The sequence below is a fragment of the Python bivittatus genome, unplaced genomic scaffold (assembly GCF_059951505.1).
Source record: "Python bivittatus isolate LINGU-HERP-01145 unplaced genomic scaffold, Pbiv_v1 ctg000850_np1212, whole genome shotgun sequence".
Lineage (NCBI taxonomy): Eukaryota > Metazoa > Chordata > Lepidosauria > Squamata > Pythonidae > Python > Python bivittatus.
The window spans coordinates 66,639,269-66,654,366 of record NW_028277112.1 but is presented as its reverse complement, the minus strand read 5'-3'; the positions used below and the strand labels follow the sequence as shown (position 1 = coordinate 66,654,366).

Genomic DNA, 15,098 nt, shown 5'->3' with positions numbered 1-15,098 from the left:
CAGTATTTCCAGCTATTTTTCCCCTCTGCTGTAACCTTGCAACAATTGCTGCTTCTTTGGCTATTCCTCCTCCTTTCCACTGCACGAAACACACCAACAGATGTTCAACATGAGATGACCCGGAAGGCTTCTTTACCTGCAGAGACAGGACAAAAAAAGGTGCTTTGGGAAACTGGCTAAATATTTCAGTTTCATCTAAGAAGTTGTACCATCCTATCGAACAGCTATTCAGTTTTGGCTGACTTACAAAACACTAATCTAAAGAGGTAAAAATGGCATGGGAAGTAGATAAGGGGCGACTGGTTTCCAGATTATCCGCTCTGGAAGAAACAGCCCTTGAAGACGACGCCTTTTGAGAGGTGACAATTTTGAGAATTAAAAAAAAAAATTGTTAAAAATGGCTGCGTCCTGGCATCTGACGGCAACAAGGTTACCTTCTGTCTTCAGGAAAGCTTCCCTAATGTAATGGACGGGGCAAGTTCTATCCCACATCACAGACCTGCGCAGCCATACAGAAATCCGAGTCACGTTAGCAACGAAATCAGCAAAATCTACGTCTCTGTCTCTATCTCTCATCTATCTCTCTATCATCTCTCTATCATCTCTATCTACCGTAGTAGCTTACTTACTCGGCCTTAAACTTTATTTACATACTTTACTCACATACTGCAGGGGACTTTACCATTCCCTGATGATTTCCTACTGGCTGGAGCGCCGCTCAGGAAGCCCTCGGCCCCTCAACTCTCCGTGGCTGCCTGTGGTCCGGAGGAGAGAAAAAAGATGACACAAATGCTGTGATGTCACCACACAAAGCTTGTCCTTTTGTTCGAGGATTCCCAAGGTCTGACACAAGTATGGAAGCCATCGGACTGACAGTGTGACATCATGACGTCACTTTCTTCCCTTGCCCCTCTCCCCCAGAGATGCCGAGGCAAACAACAGTTAGGCATTCAGTCCTCAATAGCAGATTAAAGAGGTATCAAGAAGATCTTGTTGACTCCAACTAAAGGATAAACACATCTATCTTCAAAATGTCCCATTTCTTTACAGGGTCTCATTTTGCTATGTAATGTTTCATAGTCTGCACTAGAAAGGCCCCTGAAACTGTGATGAATGGTGCCCCCACGACTCCAATTCACGGTTGCGTGGCCTAGCAATGAGCCGCATATCTGACCAGCACACGAATTCTCGCCCGGTGCAGCTAACATCTTCCTGGTTTTCCTTTCTGGGACTGCACATAGTCTCTTTAACACTGGGCAATCCAAACCACGACAATCTTTCTGCTCTAACCGAAAAACTATAGCAACTTTCCGGCCTGTTATCTGAAGAATGTAATTACTCCTTCTTTATGTGGGCGTGGGATTATACCTGGTGCTACCCCTTTTATCCCCTCGAAAAACAATGATTAGTTTTCTTGTGAAATGAGACAAAATTAACATTTCCTCACATGAAGTGGTTTTTCTTCAGGAACAGCAGTTACATTAGCTACAATTAAGCGGCATATTTAATGTATTAAGCAAATTAGAAAATTAGGCCATAATTAGTCTCTGAGATGAACAGCTCAGATACGTGCTTCCGCCTTGAGAGCAAGGTGAAGGAGGAGACGGAAGTGACCTCACAGAGTCTCCGCCTCCTTCCATGGGTCCATCTACGAATACAGGAGTTGTGAGTCTTTGGACTGCATTATCCTACAAACCCCTTCTCAGTCAAAAACAGTTCCTGTAAAATTTCAATTAAACTAAACCAGCCAGAGTCCCATCTTGACTCGGAGGTTCTCGAAGCTGTCCCTCGGTAGAGGCTTGGCGAGAACGTCTGCAGTCATCTCTTTCGTATGGCAGTAAGTCAAGTCCACAAGTCCATCCTGGGTGGCCTCACGCACGAAGTGACATTTCACTCCAATGTGCTTCGTTCTTGCATAGAATTTCTCACTCTGTGACAACTTGAAGCAACTCTGGTTGTCTTCCATGAGGCAAACGGGTTTCTTGCGCACTAAACCAAAGTCTTTTGTCAGTGGGTCGGGCCAGGCCGTTTCTCAGCAAGCTTCTGCAGCTGCAATGTCTTCTGACCCTGTGGAAGACGGGGCTACACAATTTTGTTTCTAACTGCCCCAAGAAATGGGACCATTTGTAAACATAAAGACATAACCACCTGCGGATTTATAGTCTTCTGCATCCCCTGCCCGGTCAGCGTCCGTGTAACCGATTAGTTCTGGATCGCTGTAGCTGGCAATTTTAATCTACAGTTTGCAGTACCTCTTAGATATCTGACAACTCTCTGAACAGCTGTCCGGTCACGTTGAGTGGGAGCATTTACTTTTCTGCTCAGAATGCCCACTGCATCCGCTATGTCTGGCCTACAGGTTGTGGCTAGGTACAAAACATTCCCTATTACTGACCTGTATTTGTTGTTGTCAGGTAAAAGTTCTGATTCCTCGACTCTTCAGAAAATCAGTAGCCATAGGTGTGGCAACCAGGTGCGCTTCTTGCATCTGCAGACTCTCAATTAATTCAGGGACCTTTTGTTTTTGGCTTACCATCTTCTTCTCTTTCTATCTGAATTCCTAGATAATAATGCCCTTTTCCTAGTTCTTTGACTTCCACTTCTTTGCTTGGATTTGGGAGTAGTTTCTGTCATTTCCAGTCTCAATTATGAGGTCATCAGCAAATCCCAGAATGTAAGAAAATTGTCCATTACTGCATTTGGTGGATAAACAGTTGTCTGCGTGGCCTTGTTTGTATCCTAACTGTGTTAGTGTGGTGTGTAGTTTTTCATTCCATGCCCTAGCGGATTGTTTCAGTCCATAAAGCCCCTTCTGAAGTCTGCATACTAAATGAGATTCATTTGGTTTGATGAAAACCCCTTTGGGTTGTTTCATATAAATCTCCTCTGAGATCTCGCCATGTAACAATGCAGTTTTGATGTCTATGTGTCCCACTTGCAGTTGCTTTGAAGCTGCTCTGCTTAAAAGCGTTCCAATAGAGGTATATCTGACCACTGGGGCAAAAGTGGCATCACAGTCTTCTCCATACTGTGGACTGAACCCCTGTGCTACAAGCCTCGCTTTGTAGCACTGTACTTTCCCTTCTGCACCTCGTTTAACTTGAAAGACCCACTTCCAATACCTGTTTGCCGGGAGGTAGCTGGGTAAGAGTCCACGTCTTGTTCTGGGGCAGTGCACTGATTTCCCCCTTCGCAGCATCCTTCCAGACACATGCTTCGGTGCCTGGCATCTTTTCCACCGCTTCCCAGTTGGGAGGCTCTAGGGGTTGTGCCAACCCTGCAAGGTAGGACAGTCGTGGTGGTGGGACACCTTTGTTGGATCCCCATGAGCGTCTGACCTGTGGTCCATCAGCTTCCTCATCAGCTTCCAATCCAGGGATCTCCACATCAGGCAGTTCCTCTTCATTTCTGGTGCTGCTGCTGGGAGTCTGGTCCTCTGCGTCTTCTTCCTCTTCAGGCTCTGTAGATGGTGTTATGGCAATAGAAGGCAGATCCGGACAATCACACGTTTCTGGTGGAAAGTACATGAGATCTGGTGTTTCCTTTTCGGGGTCCTCAGAAAAATCGATGACACTTCCTCTTTTGTCAACTTGGCTTTGTTCATCTTATCAAATAACCTACGTGTCTTGAGCTGACCTATCCTCTTTCAAGATCCATAACTCTGTAGCCTTTCCCTCCAGTGGCAGAGCCCACGAGAATGCCTTTTTGTGCTATGGAGTCCAACTTGTGCCTCTTTTCTTTGGGAATATAGCCACAGGCAAGGCTCCCAAACACACGAACGTGCGACAGAGTGGGAATCCTCCCATGCCAAAGCTCAAAAGGTGTGCGTGTAGCTCCTTTGGTTGGCAATCTGTTCTGGAGACACACCGCAGTTGCGGCTGAATCTCCCCGTACGGGCTGGGGTAGAGATGCATCTTTTAACATGCATCCTGTCATCTCTATTATGGATCTGAACTTTCTTTCTGCAACTGAGTTTTGCTGTGGTGTGTATGGAACACTTTTCACATGTTTAATTCCTTCCTCTTCAAGGAGGTTTCCATCTCACCTGAACAGTACTTACCCCCGTTGTCTGTTATGAGAACCAAGGGTTTTCTCTGGAATTTGTTCTTTACCATGGCAAGGTACTTTCTGAACATCTCTTGTGTTGGATTCTTTTCCTTGAGAAAATACACAACATAATATCTTGAAAAGTCATCCAGAAATATTAGAATGTACTTATTTCCTCACACTGAGCGAACATTCAGTGGACCACATGCATCACTATAAACTATATCAAGCACTCTGGTCCTTCTCTGTCGCGTGCATGATGGAAAAGAAGGTTTAACACTTTTCTCTGTCATGCAACTTACACGTTTTGTTGTTGCTAAAGCGCTTAGTGCTACCTTTATTCCTCTTGCAAGCTCCTTGTGCTGCAAATCCATTACAGCATTGACGTCTCTGCGTCCAAGTCTCCTGTGCCAAAGTCGTGGATCTGTCTCATCCTTCTGGCTTGAACACGCCACCGTAGCTGATTGGGGTTCCCAAAGATTCATCTCATATACCTCACCTATTCGGCTTGCTTCAGCATCCAGTCTCCCACCTTTAGACATCTGGCACACATCATTTTCGAATAATATATGGAAACCTTTTCTGGCTAGAGTGGAGACACGAAGCATATTGCAGTTCAGTTCTGGAGCATACAAAACCCTCTGTATGGGATTCCCTTTTATCTCACAACCTATTTTGCATTTCAGGACTCCTGACCCTTCTGCACGTGCATTCATGATTTTTCCACCTGCAATTTGAATACTGCTACCTTGTGATGGGCCAATACTTTTAACATCCTCAAAGAAGTCCTTGTCATGACTGAAATGACTAGAGGCTCCAGAATCTATCATCCATTTCTTTGACTTGGTGTCACAATTATTGACAGTTAAACTCTTTTCTTGTAAAAGAAAACTTCCCTCACTTTTCCCTTTCCTTTCATTTGGTCGCTTAAATGCAGGGAGTCTTTGTGATTTTGGAGCTTTGCAATCTTTAGTCCAATGTCCCTCCTTATTACAATTAAAGCACACAATTTTCTTTTGGGTCACTTTGGCCTTCACTTGGAATTTGAACATATAATTTCATTCATTGACCTTTTCATTTCTAGTGGCAGATTCTTGTCTCCTTTCCACACACTCTTCTCTCAGATGGGTAATTGCTGTTCTTCGAGTTAAGTCTGTCTTCCCACCCACAAGAGTTGCAACAGTCTCAAACTTAGATCCTAGTGATCCCAGGAAATAACAAACTTTCTGTTCGTCCTGCATGGGGTATTCTGTGAGTTCTAGTTTTTCAAGAATTATCACCAATTGAGTCACTCAGTGACTGTTACAATCTGCTTTGGATATGAGTTTCAAGTTAAGTAAGTCTCTTATCCAGGCACGGTGAGAGCGTTTCCTTGCAAATCCATATGACAATTCCAAATTCTTAAGGATTTGGGCTGCAATATTCCCCTTCTTAACGTGGATCATCTGCAGAAATGAAATACTGTCCAGAATTATAGCCACTGCTAACTTATTCTGCTTGTCCCATGCCTTGATTGAATCTTTAGCGTCTTCAGTAGTGCCAGTAGGCCTTTCATTTTCGATACACTCCAGAATTTCTTTAAGATCAAATAAGACCTCTAGGCGCTTTTTCCATTGGATAAAATGTTTCTCTGTGAGTTTGGGTAGCTTGAGGCTTCCCTCATCAGTGTGATTCTGATTGGCCATCTCAGGAATCAAAATTGTGCAAAAATGTAAAACTAAGTTTAAATCTCCAATCAAAAATCAAAAACCCTTTTCTGCCCAGCTACTGTTCTGCAAAAGAAAAATGGGGTGTGTGTGTGAATTTCTTTCACAATGGAGACAATGGGAGTCACCACGTGCTCAGCAGGAAAAAGAAATGTCTGCTTTGAATCTTGCTTGTCTCTTGAGAAAATCCAGCGACGTCCACTAAAATATTTCAAATTTCGTCGTGTCCCGGCCCAGAACTCTTTGTGGGCATGGGATTACGCCTGGAGCGACCCCTTTGATCCCCTCGAAAAACAACGATCACAGTTTTCTTGTGAAACAAGACAAAATTAACATTGTCTTGTTAATTTTTAACATTAACAAATTAAAATTAACAAAATTAACAAGACAAAATTAACATTTACTCACATGAAATAGTTTTTCTTCAGGAACAGCAGTTACAGTACCTACAATTAAGCGGGATATTTAATGTATTAAGCAAATTAGAAAATTAGGCCATGATTAGCCTCTGAGCTGAAGAACTCAGACATGTGCTTCCCCCTTGAGAGCATTATGAGGGAGGAAACGGAAACGGAAGTGACCTCACAGAGTCTCCGCCTCCTTCCATGTGTCCGTCTCCGAATACAGGATTCTGCTTTTCTGGAGCCAGAGGCGGGCAGGGAACCGCCGGCCATGATCCTGCCGGCCACAAGCGGCCGCTGGAGGGGCTTGTCGTGGCTTCCCTCTCCCCTCGTTCACGCCTGTCAGAGTTGATGGGGGCGGCATCTCTCCGAAGGGGGTGCAGCATTAATCAGGGAAGCTTTGCTAATGGTGGGCGTTCTGGCCCCGGTCATTCCTCCTGCCTTTGGGACCCTGCGGCTGCCTCCGCTGGCGACACTGCAGGAGAGTGAGTAGCGGCAAAGATCAGGGAATCCCTCGCCCTCTGGAATGGTGGTGCCCACCCAGCACACAAGGCTGGACGTACTCCTTTTTTCTGCAAAAGTGAACCCTTATTAGCTAGAGATGCAATTTTCCTGAAGAATCCGTCTGAACGTGTACCTCCATTATCATAAATGAAAGCATCAAAATCAGAAATTCTTATGGTGCCATCATAGTCCAAAAATATGAATATTTTGCTTGGGTGAACCCTAGACTCTGGTTACTAGGCAGTATGCAATTTTTGTCAATCACTCAATCACTCAATCATCCAATCATGTTGGATCAATCATGTAATCAAGTACATCTGGAGCTGAAGCTTTTCTGGAAAAGTGAATGAAAATCACTTCTGAAAGGTGTCAGCTTCTAATTGTATGCTTTCAGTTGCATTGTGTCCTGGCAATTTCAGAGCATCTCAGATGGCAATGATCGTTTTGATCCATTTCAGTCTGCCTTCTGGTCAGGGTTTTGGGATGCTGACTGCCCAGATTGCTTTGATCAGTGAGGTATGCCTGGGAATAGACAGGATAGAGCTTTTGTTCCCTCTGATGGATGCTGAATCCTCCTCTCAACCATTGGAGCCAGAGCAGGCTCTGGTAGCGTCTCCAGTCCGGTTTAGAGGTGAGGATTCAGAGGGTGGCATTCAGAGACTGGAGAGGGATGGCTGTTCCACCTCAGCGCCATCAGCTCATGGATGGTTGCTGCCAGGTGACATTCTGGTCCTGCCCTCCCTCCTCACGTCTAGTATCATAACCAGACGGCAACAAGAAAGTTCATGGACCATCTCTAATTTTTAGTTTTGGTATATTTAGGAACTACAGTATTCTCAAATCACTATAGGTGCTTAAATGTCTTATGAGTAAATGCCACCAGGAGTAACTAAAAACAACAAAGTCTCTCTCTTTCTTCGTAGGTAAAGTGGCAGGTCTCTTGTCAGAGGGCATATTCAAAATTTTCCCTGAGTAGCTAATAAGCAATGAAGAGGAGGGAGTTAAATATATTACTGCCGATTTGCAAAGACTCATTTTAACCCAAACTTCCATGTGATACAAAGGAGACAAGGATTTTTCGCCAAGGGAGGAGCGACTGACTCTGCAAACTCTATCTCCTTTTGTAAATGCTGTATCCCAGCAGCAGAAATCCGGGTGACCACAGAAGATTAGAAAGAGCGCCATCCCGTAGCTGCATGGATTTTGCAATTTATATCTCAAGAACTGACTTTCGTTACCATTCATTACAATTCCTATCATTCCAAGGAAACATTTAATTCCAAATAAATATTCCTTCTGTTGGTGTTCCCTCTTGTGATTCAAAGAAACAGTTAAGCAAGTTTTCAAAATAAATGGAAGGAATTCAATTCAAACTAGTCCAAATAAGCTGAATAGCATATATCTGGTTCTTTCAACAAAGTAATAATATTGAGAAGACCCAAATCAATAAACTTCTTAGTTCTGTAGTTGCATTAAACGGTCCGTTTTTTGTCAAAGCAGTATTCCTCGCGTTTCCCGATGAAAGAAAGATGACAAAGAGAATGCTTGCTGTGTGTTTTTCAATAGCTGCCCTTGTGAATTAATTTTGGAATTCTAAGTTTAATTGAAATGAAAACCATGAGCCATTAGAAAGCAATATGAGAGACGATCCAGAAGATTAATTAGATCAACGACCTGTTCCACCAAACGTAGAAAAAAGAATCATAAATGAAAGCCAGAAAAGTTTCAAGGGAGTTTCGGAAAGAAATAGTTCCGACATTCAGAAAAGATGAATACCTTGCAATAAGAAGAGGACGGTGGATCTGCAGAAGATTTGTAATCCTCTGGGTTTGGCCCCTGGGAACAGCCCCCAGAGGAAAAATCCTCCTCTGCCAAATCCTTGCAAGGAGAGCAATAAGAACATCTCTACATACATATTCTAAATCTATATTGATTTGGAAGTGATCAGGCCATTACATCATGAAAAGAGCGAGAGATCCTCAAGGAATACAGAGACTGCAGAGCAATGGATTCTTTGCCTTTGCCTTTTCTACGAGAATGCAGGGTTTGGCTCTGAACTGGGCAAATGGCTCCAGATCCCGCAGGGCATCCCAGAAGACCTACTGACGGCTCCTCAGAACAGCTGGTCCAAGGACCCCTGGGGCTTCCCCCAAGATCTTCCCGGGGGTCTGCAAAATCGGAACGATTTGCCAGATATTGTAGATATTTGCAAATATGGAAAGCAATGGCACTCTTCTCATTATTATTTTTATTTGTTAAAAAATAGGGCTTTTTCATTCACAATATTTCATTTATGTGAACGCGTCATTGGCTTCATATTGTTATTTTTACGTGGTTCAGTAAATAACTATTCTAGAACTGTGTCAGTTTCAACGTTTAGTAGGGTAAATATTGATAAATATAATCCATGCAACCAAAAGCTTTTTTGGGGTTCTCCCTAATTTTTAAGAATGGGAAAGGTTCCGAGAGCAAAAGGTTTAAGAAACCCTGCCATAAACACCTAGGCATTTTCCTGGGCTTCTGTGATAGCCTAAGAAATGCATGCTTGAGTGCAGGAAGCGCTAAGAGGACAGCAACGTGTAGGGTTGGTACCGTCTGAACTCGAATGAATATCTATTTTAAAAAAACCGTTCAATCAGGATGCATTGTGACTTTCTAAGTTAAGAACACGTTAAAGTTCTTTTTCCTGATTGATTGATTGATTGGTTGGTTGACTGATTGATTGATTGATTGATTGACTGGGATTTCTATGCCACTCCATTCTCCTTGGCTCTTGCTGTTGGCTGGGATTGAGTCCACAAGCACATCTAATGCTGGGTGTATCTCCCAGGGAGCTAACGCTGTAGTAGCTCCTGTGATGTGGGTGGCGTGGATTATAGACGGTTTTTTTAAATACGTGGCTCCGTGCACTCCTGACCAAATCCCAGACTGCAGACTGCGTTTCCGCAAGAGACCGGGATCATCTTCTTTATCGTAGCTGTCAGTCTCTTCCCTTTGGAGATAAGCAACGTTACCTTTTTATTCTTCAGGCTTCTCACTTGTCTCTAGTGACCGCATCAATTCCATCCCACCTTGACTTTTCTGTTTCCCCCTTCCTCTCAGTCCATTCCCTCTTCATCTCTTTGGTTTGCAGTTCTCTCCTCCATTCCCTCGACATGATTAAATGACTTCAACGTAGTTGGCGACCACTCACTTTTGTATTCAGTCCCTGTTCGTTCGGCCCTCTTTCATTCAGCACACAGCCTCTTCTTGTGATCCCACAAACACGTCTAAAGTTCCCCATTCTCATTGCGCTCAGGTGACTTATGTGTTTCTCCCGACATACCCAAACCTCACTCCCACGTAACGAAGCAGGCAAAAAGTCCCATAGACAGCCACTTTTCCTTATGTCAGTATTCACTTCTTGATAAACACTACTGTACATGCTGCCCATCTCTCCCAGTGTTTGCACATCTTAATATTTTTCATTTTTCCACCTGCAGTTGGTTCTGTACCACGATACCCAAATCCATCTATTTGCTCGTTTTTTGCCATTTACGTATAATTTCTCATGGTTCAGTCTCTTTTCCCTGTCAGAGACAACCACCATGGTCATGATGCATTAATTTCAGATTCATACTCCTTGTTGCAGCATCTAATCTATCTTAACATTACCTGAAAATAATTCAGCTTTCTTTTTCTCCCTCCCCCCCCCCTTTCTTTCTTCACTTTTATTCTTAATTCTGCGCACTCTTTGGATGGTCCTTGTGTAGCATTTTTAAACCTCTTCCAAAGCCATTTTTTGATTTCCTTTCAAATTGGTCTGCACTTTCTCTCATTCTTTTAGCATGACTTGCTGTTTTTGAAAAAAGATTTAAAGGATAAATCTTCCCATTTTTTATATTTATATTCAGTGAAATCTTATCTTTAGAATTTGGCTTTATACCAAGCCAAAAAGGTCCCTAAAATATGGCAGGAGATGACCTCATCTGGAAATCTTAGTTCCAGAAAACTGCTGGAGAAGGACCAGAAGAATTTGACCCACGTGACACAGAAGAAAAGCAGTGCTGATCATATAAATCCAATATTTCCTTCTCAGGAAAATCTATAGGAGAGCAGAACTTCTGCTCCACGAAAGAATGAATCTCAAAAGGGTGCAGGACTCACCCTTGTGTCTCACACGTGTGTCTACCACATGGATCAAAGCCAATTCCGCCAAACGAAAATACTTCTTTAAAAATAATAATTCCAATAAGGGGGAACAAAACAATCTAAGGTGACAGAGAGGGAGAAAAGGCTCTGTGTGAGAAGGCTCTTCTGATATGAACCTGCCTGATATGGTCCACCCTCTCCACTGGGAAGGGGGAACAAGACTTCCTGTCTCAAGGTGGGGGGATTCGAATTTGGCTCCAGACCTGCCCCCCGATGGGCTGACACAGAGAGCAGCACTGATCTCTCTTCCTTCCCCATTCTTAGCAGAATTTCAACACCAATGTTCTTGCTGATGTTTACTCTTTCATCTGAGGCAGACGGATGAAGAAACAGAATGGAGCAAAGACAGTTAAAAGTACCATTCCACTATTTATTGAACAATTTTAACAGGTAAACAGCCAACCTAGGGTGAATGTTGCTACGGGGAAGGCAAAAACCCCACGGGCTGAGCGTAATGGCACATTATGGGTAAAATTCCTTCCCAGCCCCGTCAACCGGCGACTGACGTTTGTCCGTAGCAAGGGGATGGTAGGGCACCCTAGGGGTCTTTCTCTGTGGGGCTGCAAGGTGTTCTCTGCTGTGGGAGGAAGAGCTGGAATTCCTGCAAAGACACAGAGATATCAGGCAATCAGTGTCTCTGCTCACAAGCCTTGCCTCAACCTGACCTGGGAGGAAGCCCATCAATGGACATTCCTCCCTTCCTGGGAAGGCCCTCTGCTGTTGGCCCCCACCCTAACAAGGTTGACTCAGGCCACGGCAAGTCCCCTCCCGTGAGAGGAAACCCCGGGTCCCCTTCCCCTGCTTTCCCTCCATTCGCCTCCAGTTCTTGCCCAGCTTCCCTCACCGGTCCATCAGGCGGAAAGGCCTTCATATTCCGGGGGGTACCGTGGCCGCCTACAGCCTGCCACCAAGCGCCGGAGGGCAGCCACCAGGCCATCTGGAGCATGGAGGGAGAAGGCTTTGTCCACCAAACCTTTCAACTGCCAGGCGACTCGCCTGACTGCAGGGTCCTGGTCCCCAAGCAACCTATCCACATCTGCAAAGATAAATATTAGATCAGCGCTTCAAAATGAATCCTGCACCCTTCCTCCCTCCCTCCCTCCCTCCCTTCCCTCTCTACACTGCTAACCCAAAGCTGTTCCCCTTTTCCCTTTGCGCAGGCATTGCTTACGAGCTAGGTAGATGGGAACCGTCCCTCCAGTGAGGAGGCTGCCGTTCAGGTGCAGCAGGTGACCTAAAGAGGAAAGCAGGGAGAAAAACACACAACTGACCCTTTCGAAGCTGACTTCCCAACTGAATGCAGCCGTGACCCCAGAATCCTCTCCCCCTTTGATCCCGGGGGAAACAAGAAGCTCCGTTACCAATGAACATAGCAGCCGTTCTCCTCACTGAAGCCTGCTTGCTCTTAAAGTATGAAAGGCAGGTGAACACTTCCAGCTCCAGCTGCCCCTCTGACATGGGGAACCGGTTCTAGGAAAGAAGGCAGAAAGACAGAGGTGGGAGATCACCAACTGGTCCATATGGCAACCCTGCCTCTCATCCCTAGAGGGGAATAGAAGCCAGAGAAGGGCTCCTACCAGGCGCTTGGCGATCTGATGGAGCAGCTCCTGCAGGCTGTAGGTCCCCCTCGCCAGGAGGGTGTCCCCGAGGTGCCACCGGAGAGCCGTCGCCAGGTGCTGCAGGGTATCCTTTGCTGCCTGCAAAAGAAAAACAGAGAAAAAAGCTGATTCCTTTCTTCTCCTGTTTTCCTTGAGTGAGTCAGGTAGCCAAGGTGCAACCCTCTTTGCCCAAGCGAGCTGTGCCCTCACCTCTGCCACCTTCTCCTCAATGTCGTCCACATGCATCAGCACTGCAACGAGGGTGTGGATGGTGGTTGTCCCCTCGAGATCGTTCCAGTGCTGCTGAAGAGGCCAGATCTGTTTCAGGGCTGCCCATCGGATAATTGCCGCCTCCTACAAAGGAAAAGGAAACGTTAAAGGAAAAGGGTCTCCTGTAGCCCTGCAGTTAAGGTTTCCATTGACTTTCTCCTCCCCTCCCAAGGAAGGAGAAGCTGAGGACTCACGTGGTGGAAGAGCGAGCGGTACTGGGCAGCCAAGGAGGCATTCAGGGGAGTCCAGACATCCTCCACTGTCTGGAGGCCGAGCTGCTCCGCCAAGCCCAAGAACTCCAAGGTGATGGCAGGGTTGGAACTGCCGAGCCCACTGAGGACTGCCTGGCAGAGCTCCTCGGGGCTCATAATCTGCAGAGAAAATGGGAGATCTGAAAGACTTTCCCCCAGTGAAAGGGAGATGACAACCCTGCCCTTTTCTGATCACCGCTGAGGATCTTAGCTAGCAATCTCTTCTTAACTGAGCAAGACCAAAGTGAAGATGGAATGTGACAGCAGCAAGCCGTCACCATCCCAAGACTGAGTAAAAGGAAGATATGCCACCTCCCCACCAGCTCGGGCAGCATCCAATGAACGGAAGAAGATTGGGGGAAAGATGACACTTTCATCACAAGGCCCTCATGGGACCTGTCTCCTCCTCAAATTGAGAGTGGTATAAGGGGGAGGAGCACAACAGTTCCTCGTGGCGGTTCCCACCTTCCCCCAGAAATGTCAGAACTGAGGGCTATTTTCCTTATGATCTGTCTTTCCATCTATCTCATCAACTCATAACCCTGAGAACTGCATGACACGGAGAAAAGTCTCGGACTGGATCTTGCCTAGACTAGAGGGGTTAGATCTCCTCCTGGGGTAGAGAAGCTCCGCATTTGTCTATGCCCGGTGGGCAAGGGCCACTTACCACCTTGTAGTTCTCGCAGAGATAGAGAAGCCCCTTCCTGCTCAGCTGGTGAACAGTCAGGCTGGGGTGTTCCAGCCAAGCCATCAGGAGCTTCCAGGTCTTCTCCACGGGGGCTTGGCTCTTGTTGTTAGTGAGCAGCTGAAAGAGAGCAGAGAAGTACAAGGGCTGTCAGTGGCCGGACGAGGAAAGAGAAGGAGTCAGCTTCACTGGGGAGAAGGTGCCCAAAAGTACGCCAGGAAAAATGCTTCCCCTTGCTCTTTGAAGAAGCAGGAACATGCCTCTAGCTTCTCCTTTAGCTGCAGGGAAAGCAAGAGAGATCGCTTTGGGAGCTTAATCCTTTTCAGTGGGACCTAAAGGTGGCGAGGGTCGACTCTGGCTTTCTCCTCCGCATCAGCCTTGTCAGCCAACTCCCACTGCCCCCCTTGGCTCAGAATCCTACAGAATAAGGGGGGGATTTTCCTACCTCAACAAAGAAGGCCACCGCTGCAGCTGAATGCTCCTTTGCCTCTTCCTCCTCCAAGACAGAAGCCAGATGTTTCTGGAGGCTGCACGTGGCAGACGAGGAGGTCTCGATGAGGGTCCTGCAACAGACCAAGGCACTTTTGAGAAAAAGCCATCGGACGGACAGGCCAGGCTGGGCCTGAAGAGCAGAAGAAAGGTTCTCTTTGGGGAGAAAAGCGGCCCTTTGCCCTCTGACTTACGTCACCAAGATGGCCACGCCATGGAGGCAGCGGCTGGGGTGGCACAGCATCTCCCTGCTGGTCTCATCCAGGAACAGGTGTGCCACCTTGGCCAGCAGCACCTGGATGATGTCAACTGTCTCCCTGCAGAGGAGAGAAGGCCAGAGTCACCAAGGCCCAATCCCATCGTCTAAGGGGCAAAGGAAATGCTTTGTGCTACGCCCATGGGGAAACTTCCATCCTTTCCCTGGAATGCCACAAGAAGAGCAAATAGGGGAAGGGGCTGTAGAGGGACCTTTCTTCTTCCTTACAGCCATTCAGTACCACATGGGATTTGCTGCATCTGGGTGAGTTTGTCCCGCCACCCACCCCAATGGAATTTGGAATCATTTCCCAGGCCACATATTTCGTTTTGTTTCCGTAATGCACGGGGACAGACCTCATGACATAAGCAAGGCGCCTAAGCTAGGAGCTCTGCGTGCTTGACAGCTTTTTTCCCTGGGGTCTATGCAATACCTGGCCTCTCAGAGGAGAGGTCTTTGGGGCCACAGAGGCACTGCCATACCAGGAATGCTGTTTGGACATGCAAAGGGATAAGGAGGAGGAACTCAGAAGCCCAAGAAAGAGAAGGAGGTTTCTCCTTCCCAATGTTGCAGCTTACTCTAGAGGCCAATGGTCCCCTCCGTGGGTTGATGGATTCTGCTGCCTGGCACCCTTGATGATGATATCCATCAGGCAGAGCAGAACTTCAGGGAACCAAGCCTCCAGCACCATGGGGCACTC

General features: G+C 46.3%; 1 protein-coding gene across 1 annotated transcript; it reads right to left on the bottom strand.

The window, feature by feature from the left end:
* Window positions 1-10,972: 10,972 nt before the first annotated feature.
* LOC148213876 (maestro heat-like repeat-containing protein family member 6) lies at window positions 10,973-14,644 on the bottom strand. The gene is made up of 11 exons (XM_088130524.1): window positions 14,640-14,644; window positions 14,337-14,459; window positions 14,099-14,216; window positions 13,636-13,800; window positions 12,912-13,088; window positions 12,658-12,801; window positions 12,427-12,546; window positions 12,211-12,319; window positions 12,021-12,083; window positions 11,694-11,885; window positions 10,973-11,450 (listed from the first exon to the last, which is right to left on the bottom strand). The coding sequence occupies exons 1-10, from the start codon at window positions 14,642-14,644 to the stop codon at window positions 11,701-11,703; spliced, it is 1,209 nt and encodes a 402-aa protein (XP_087986650.1). The 3' UTR covers window positions 10,973-11,450; window positions 11,694-11,700.
* Window positions 14,645-15,098: the final 454 nt, after the last annotated feature.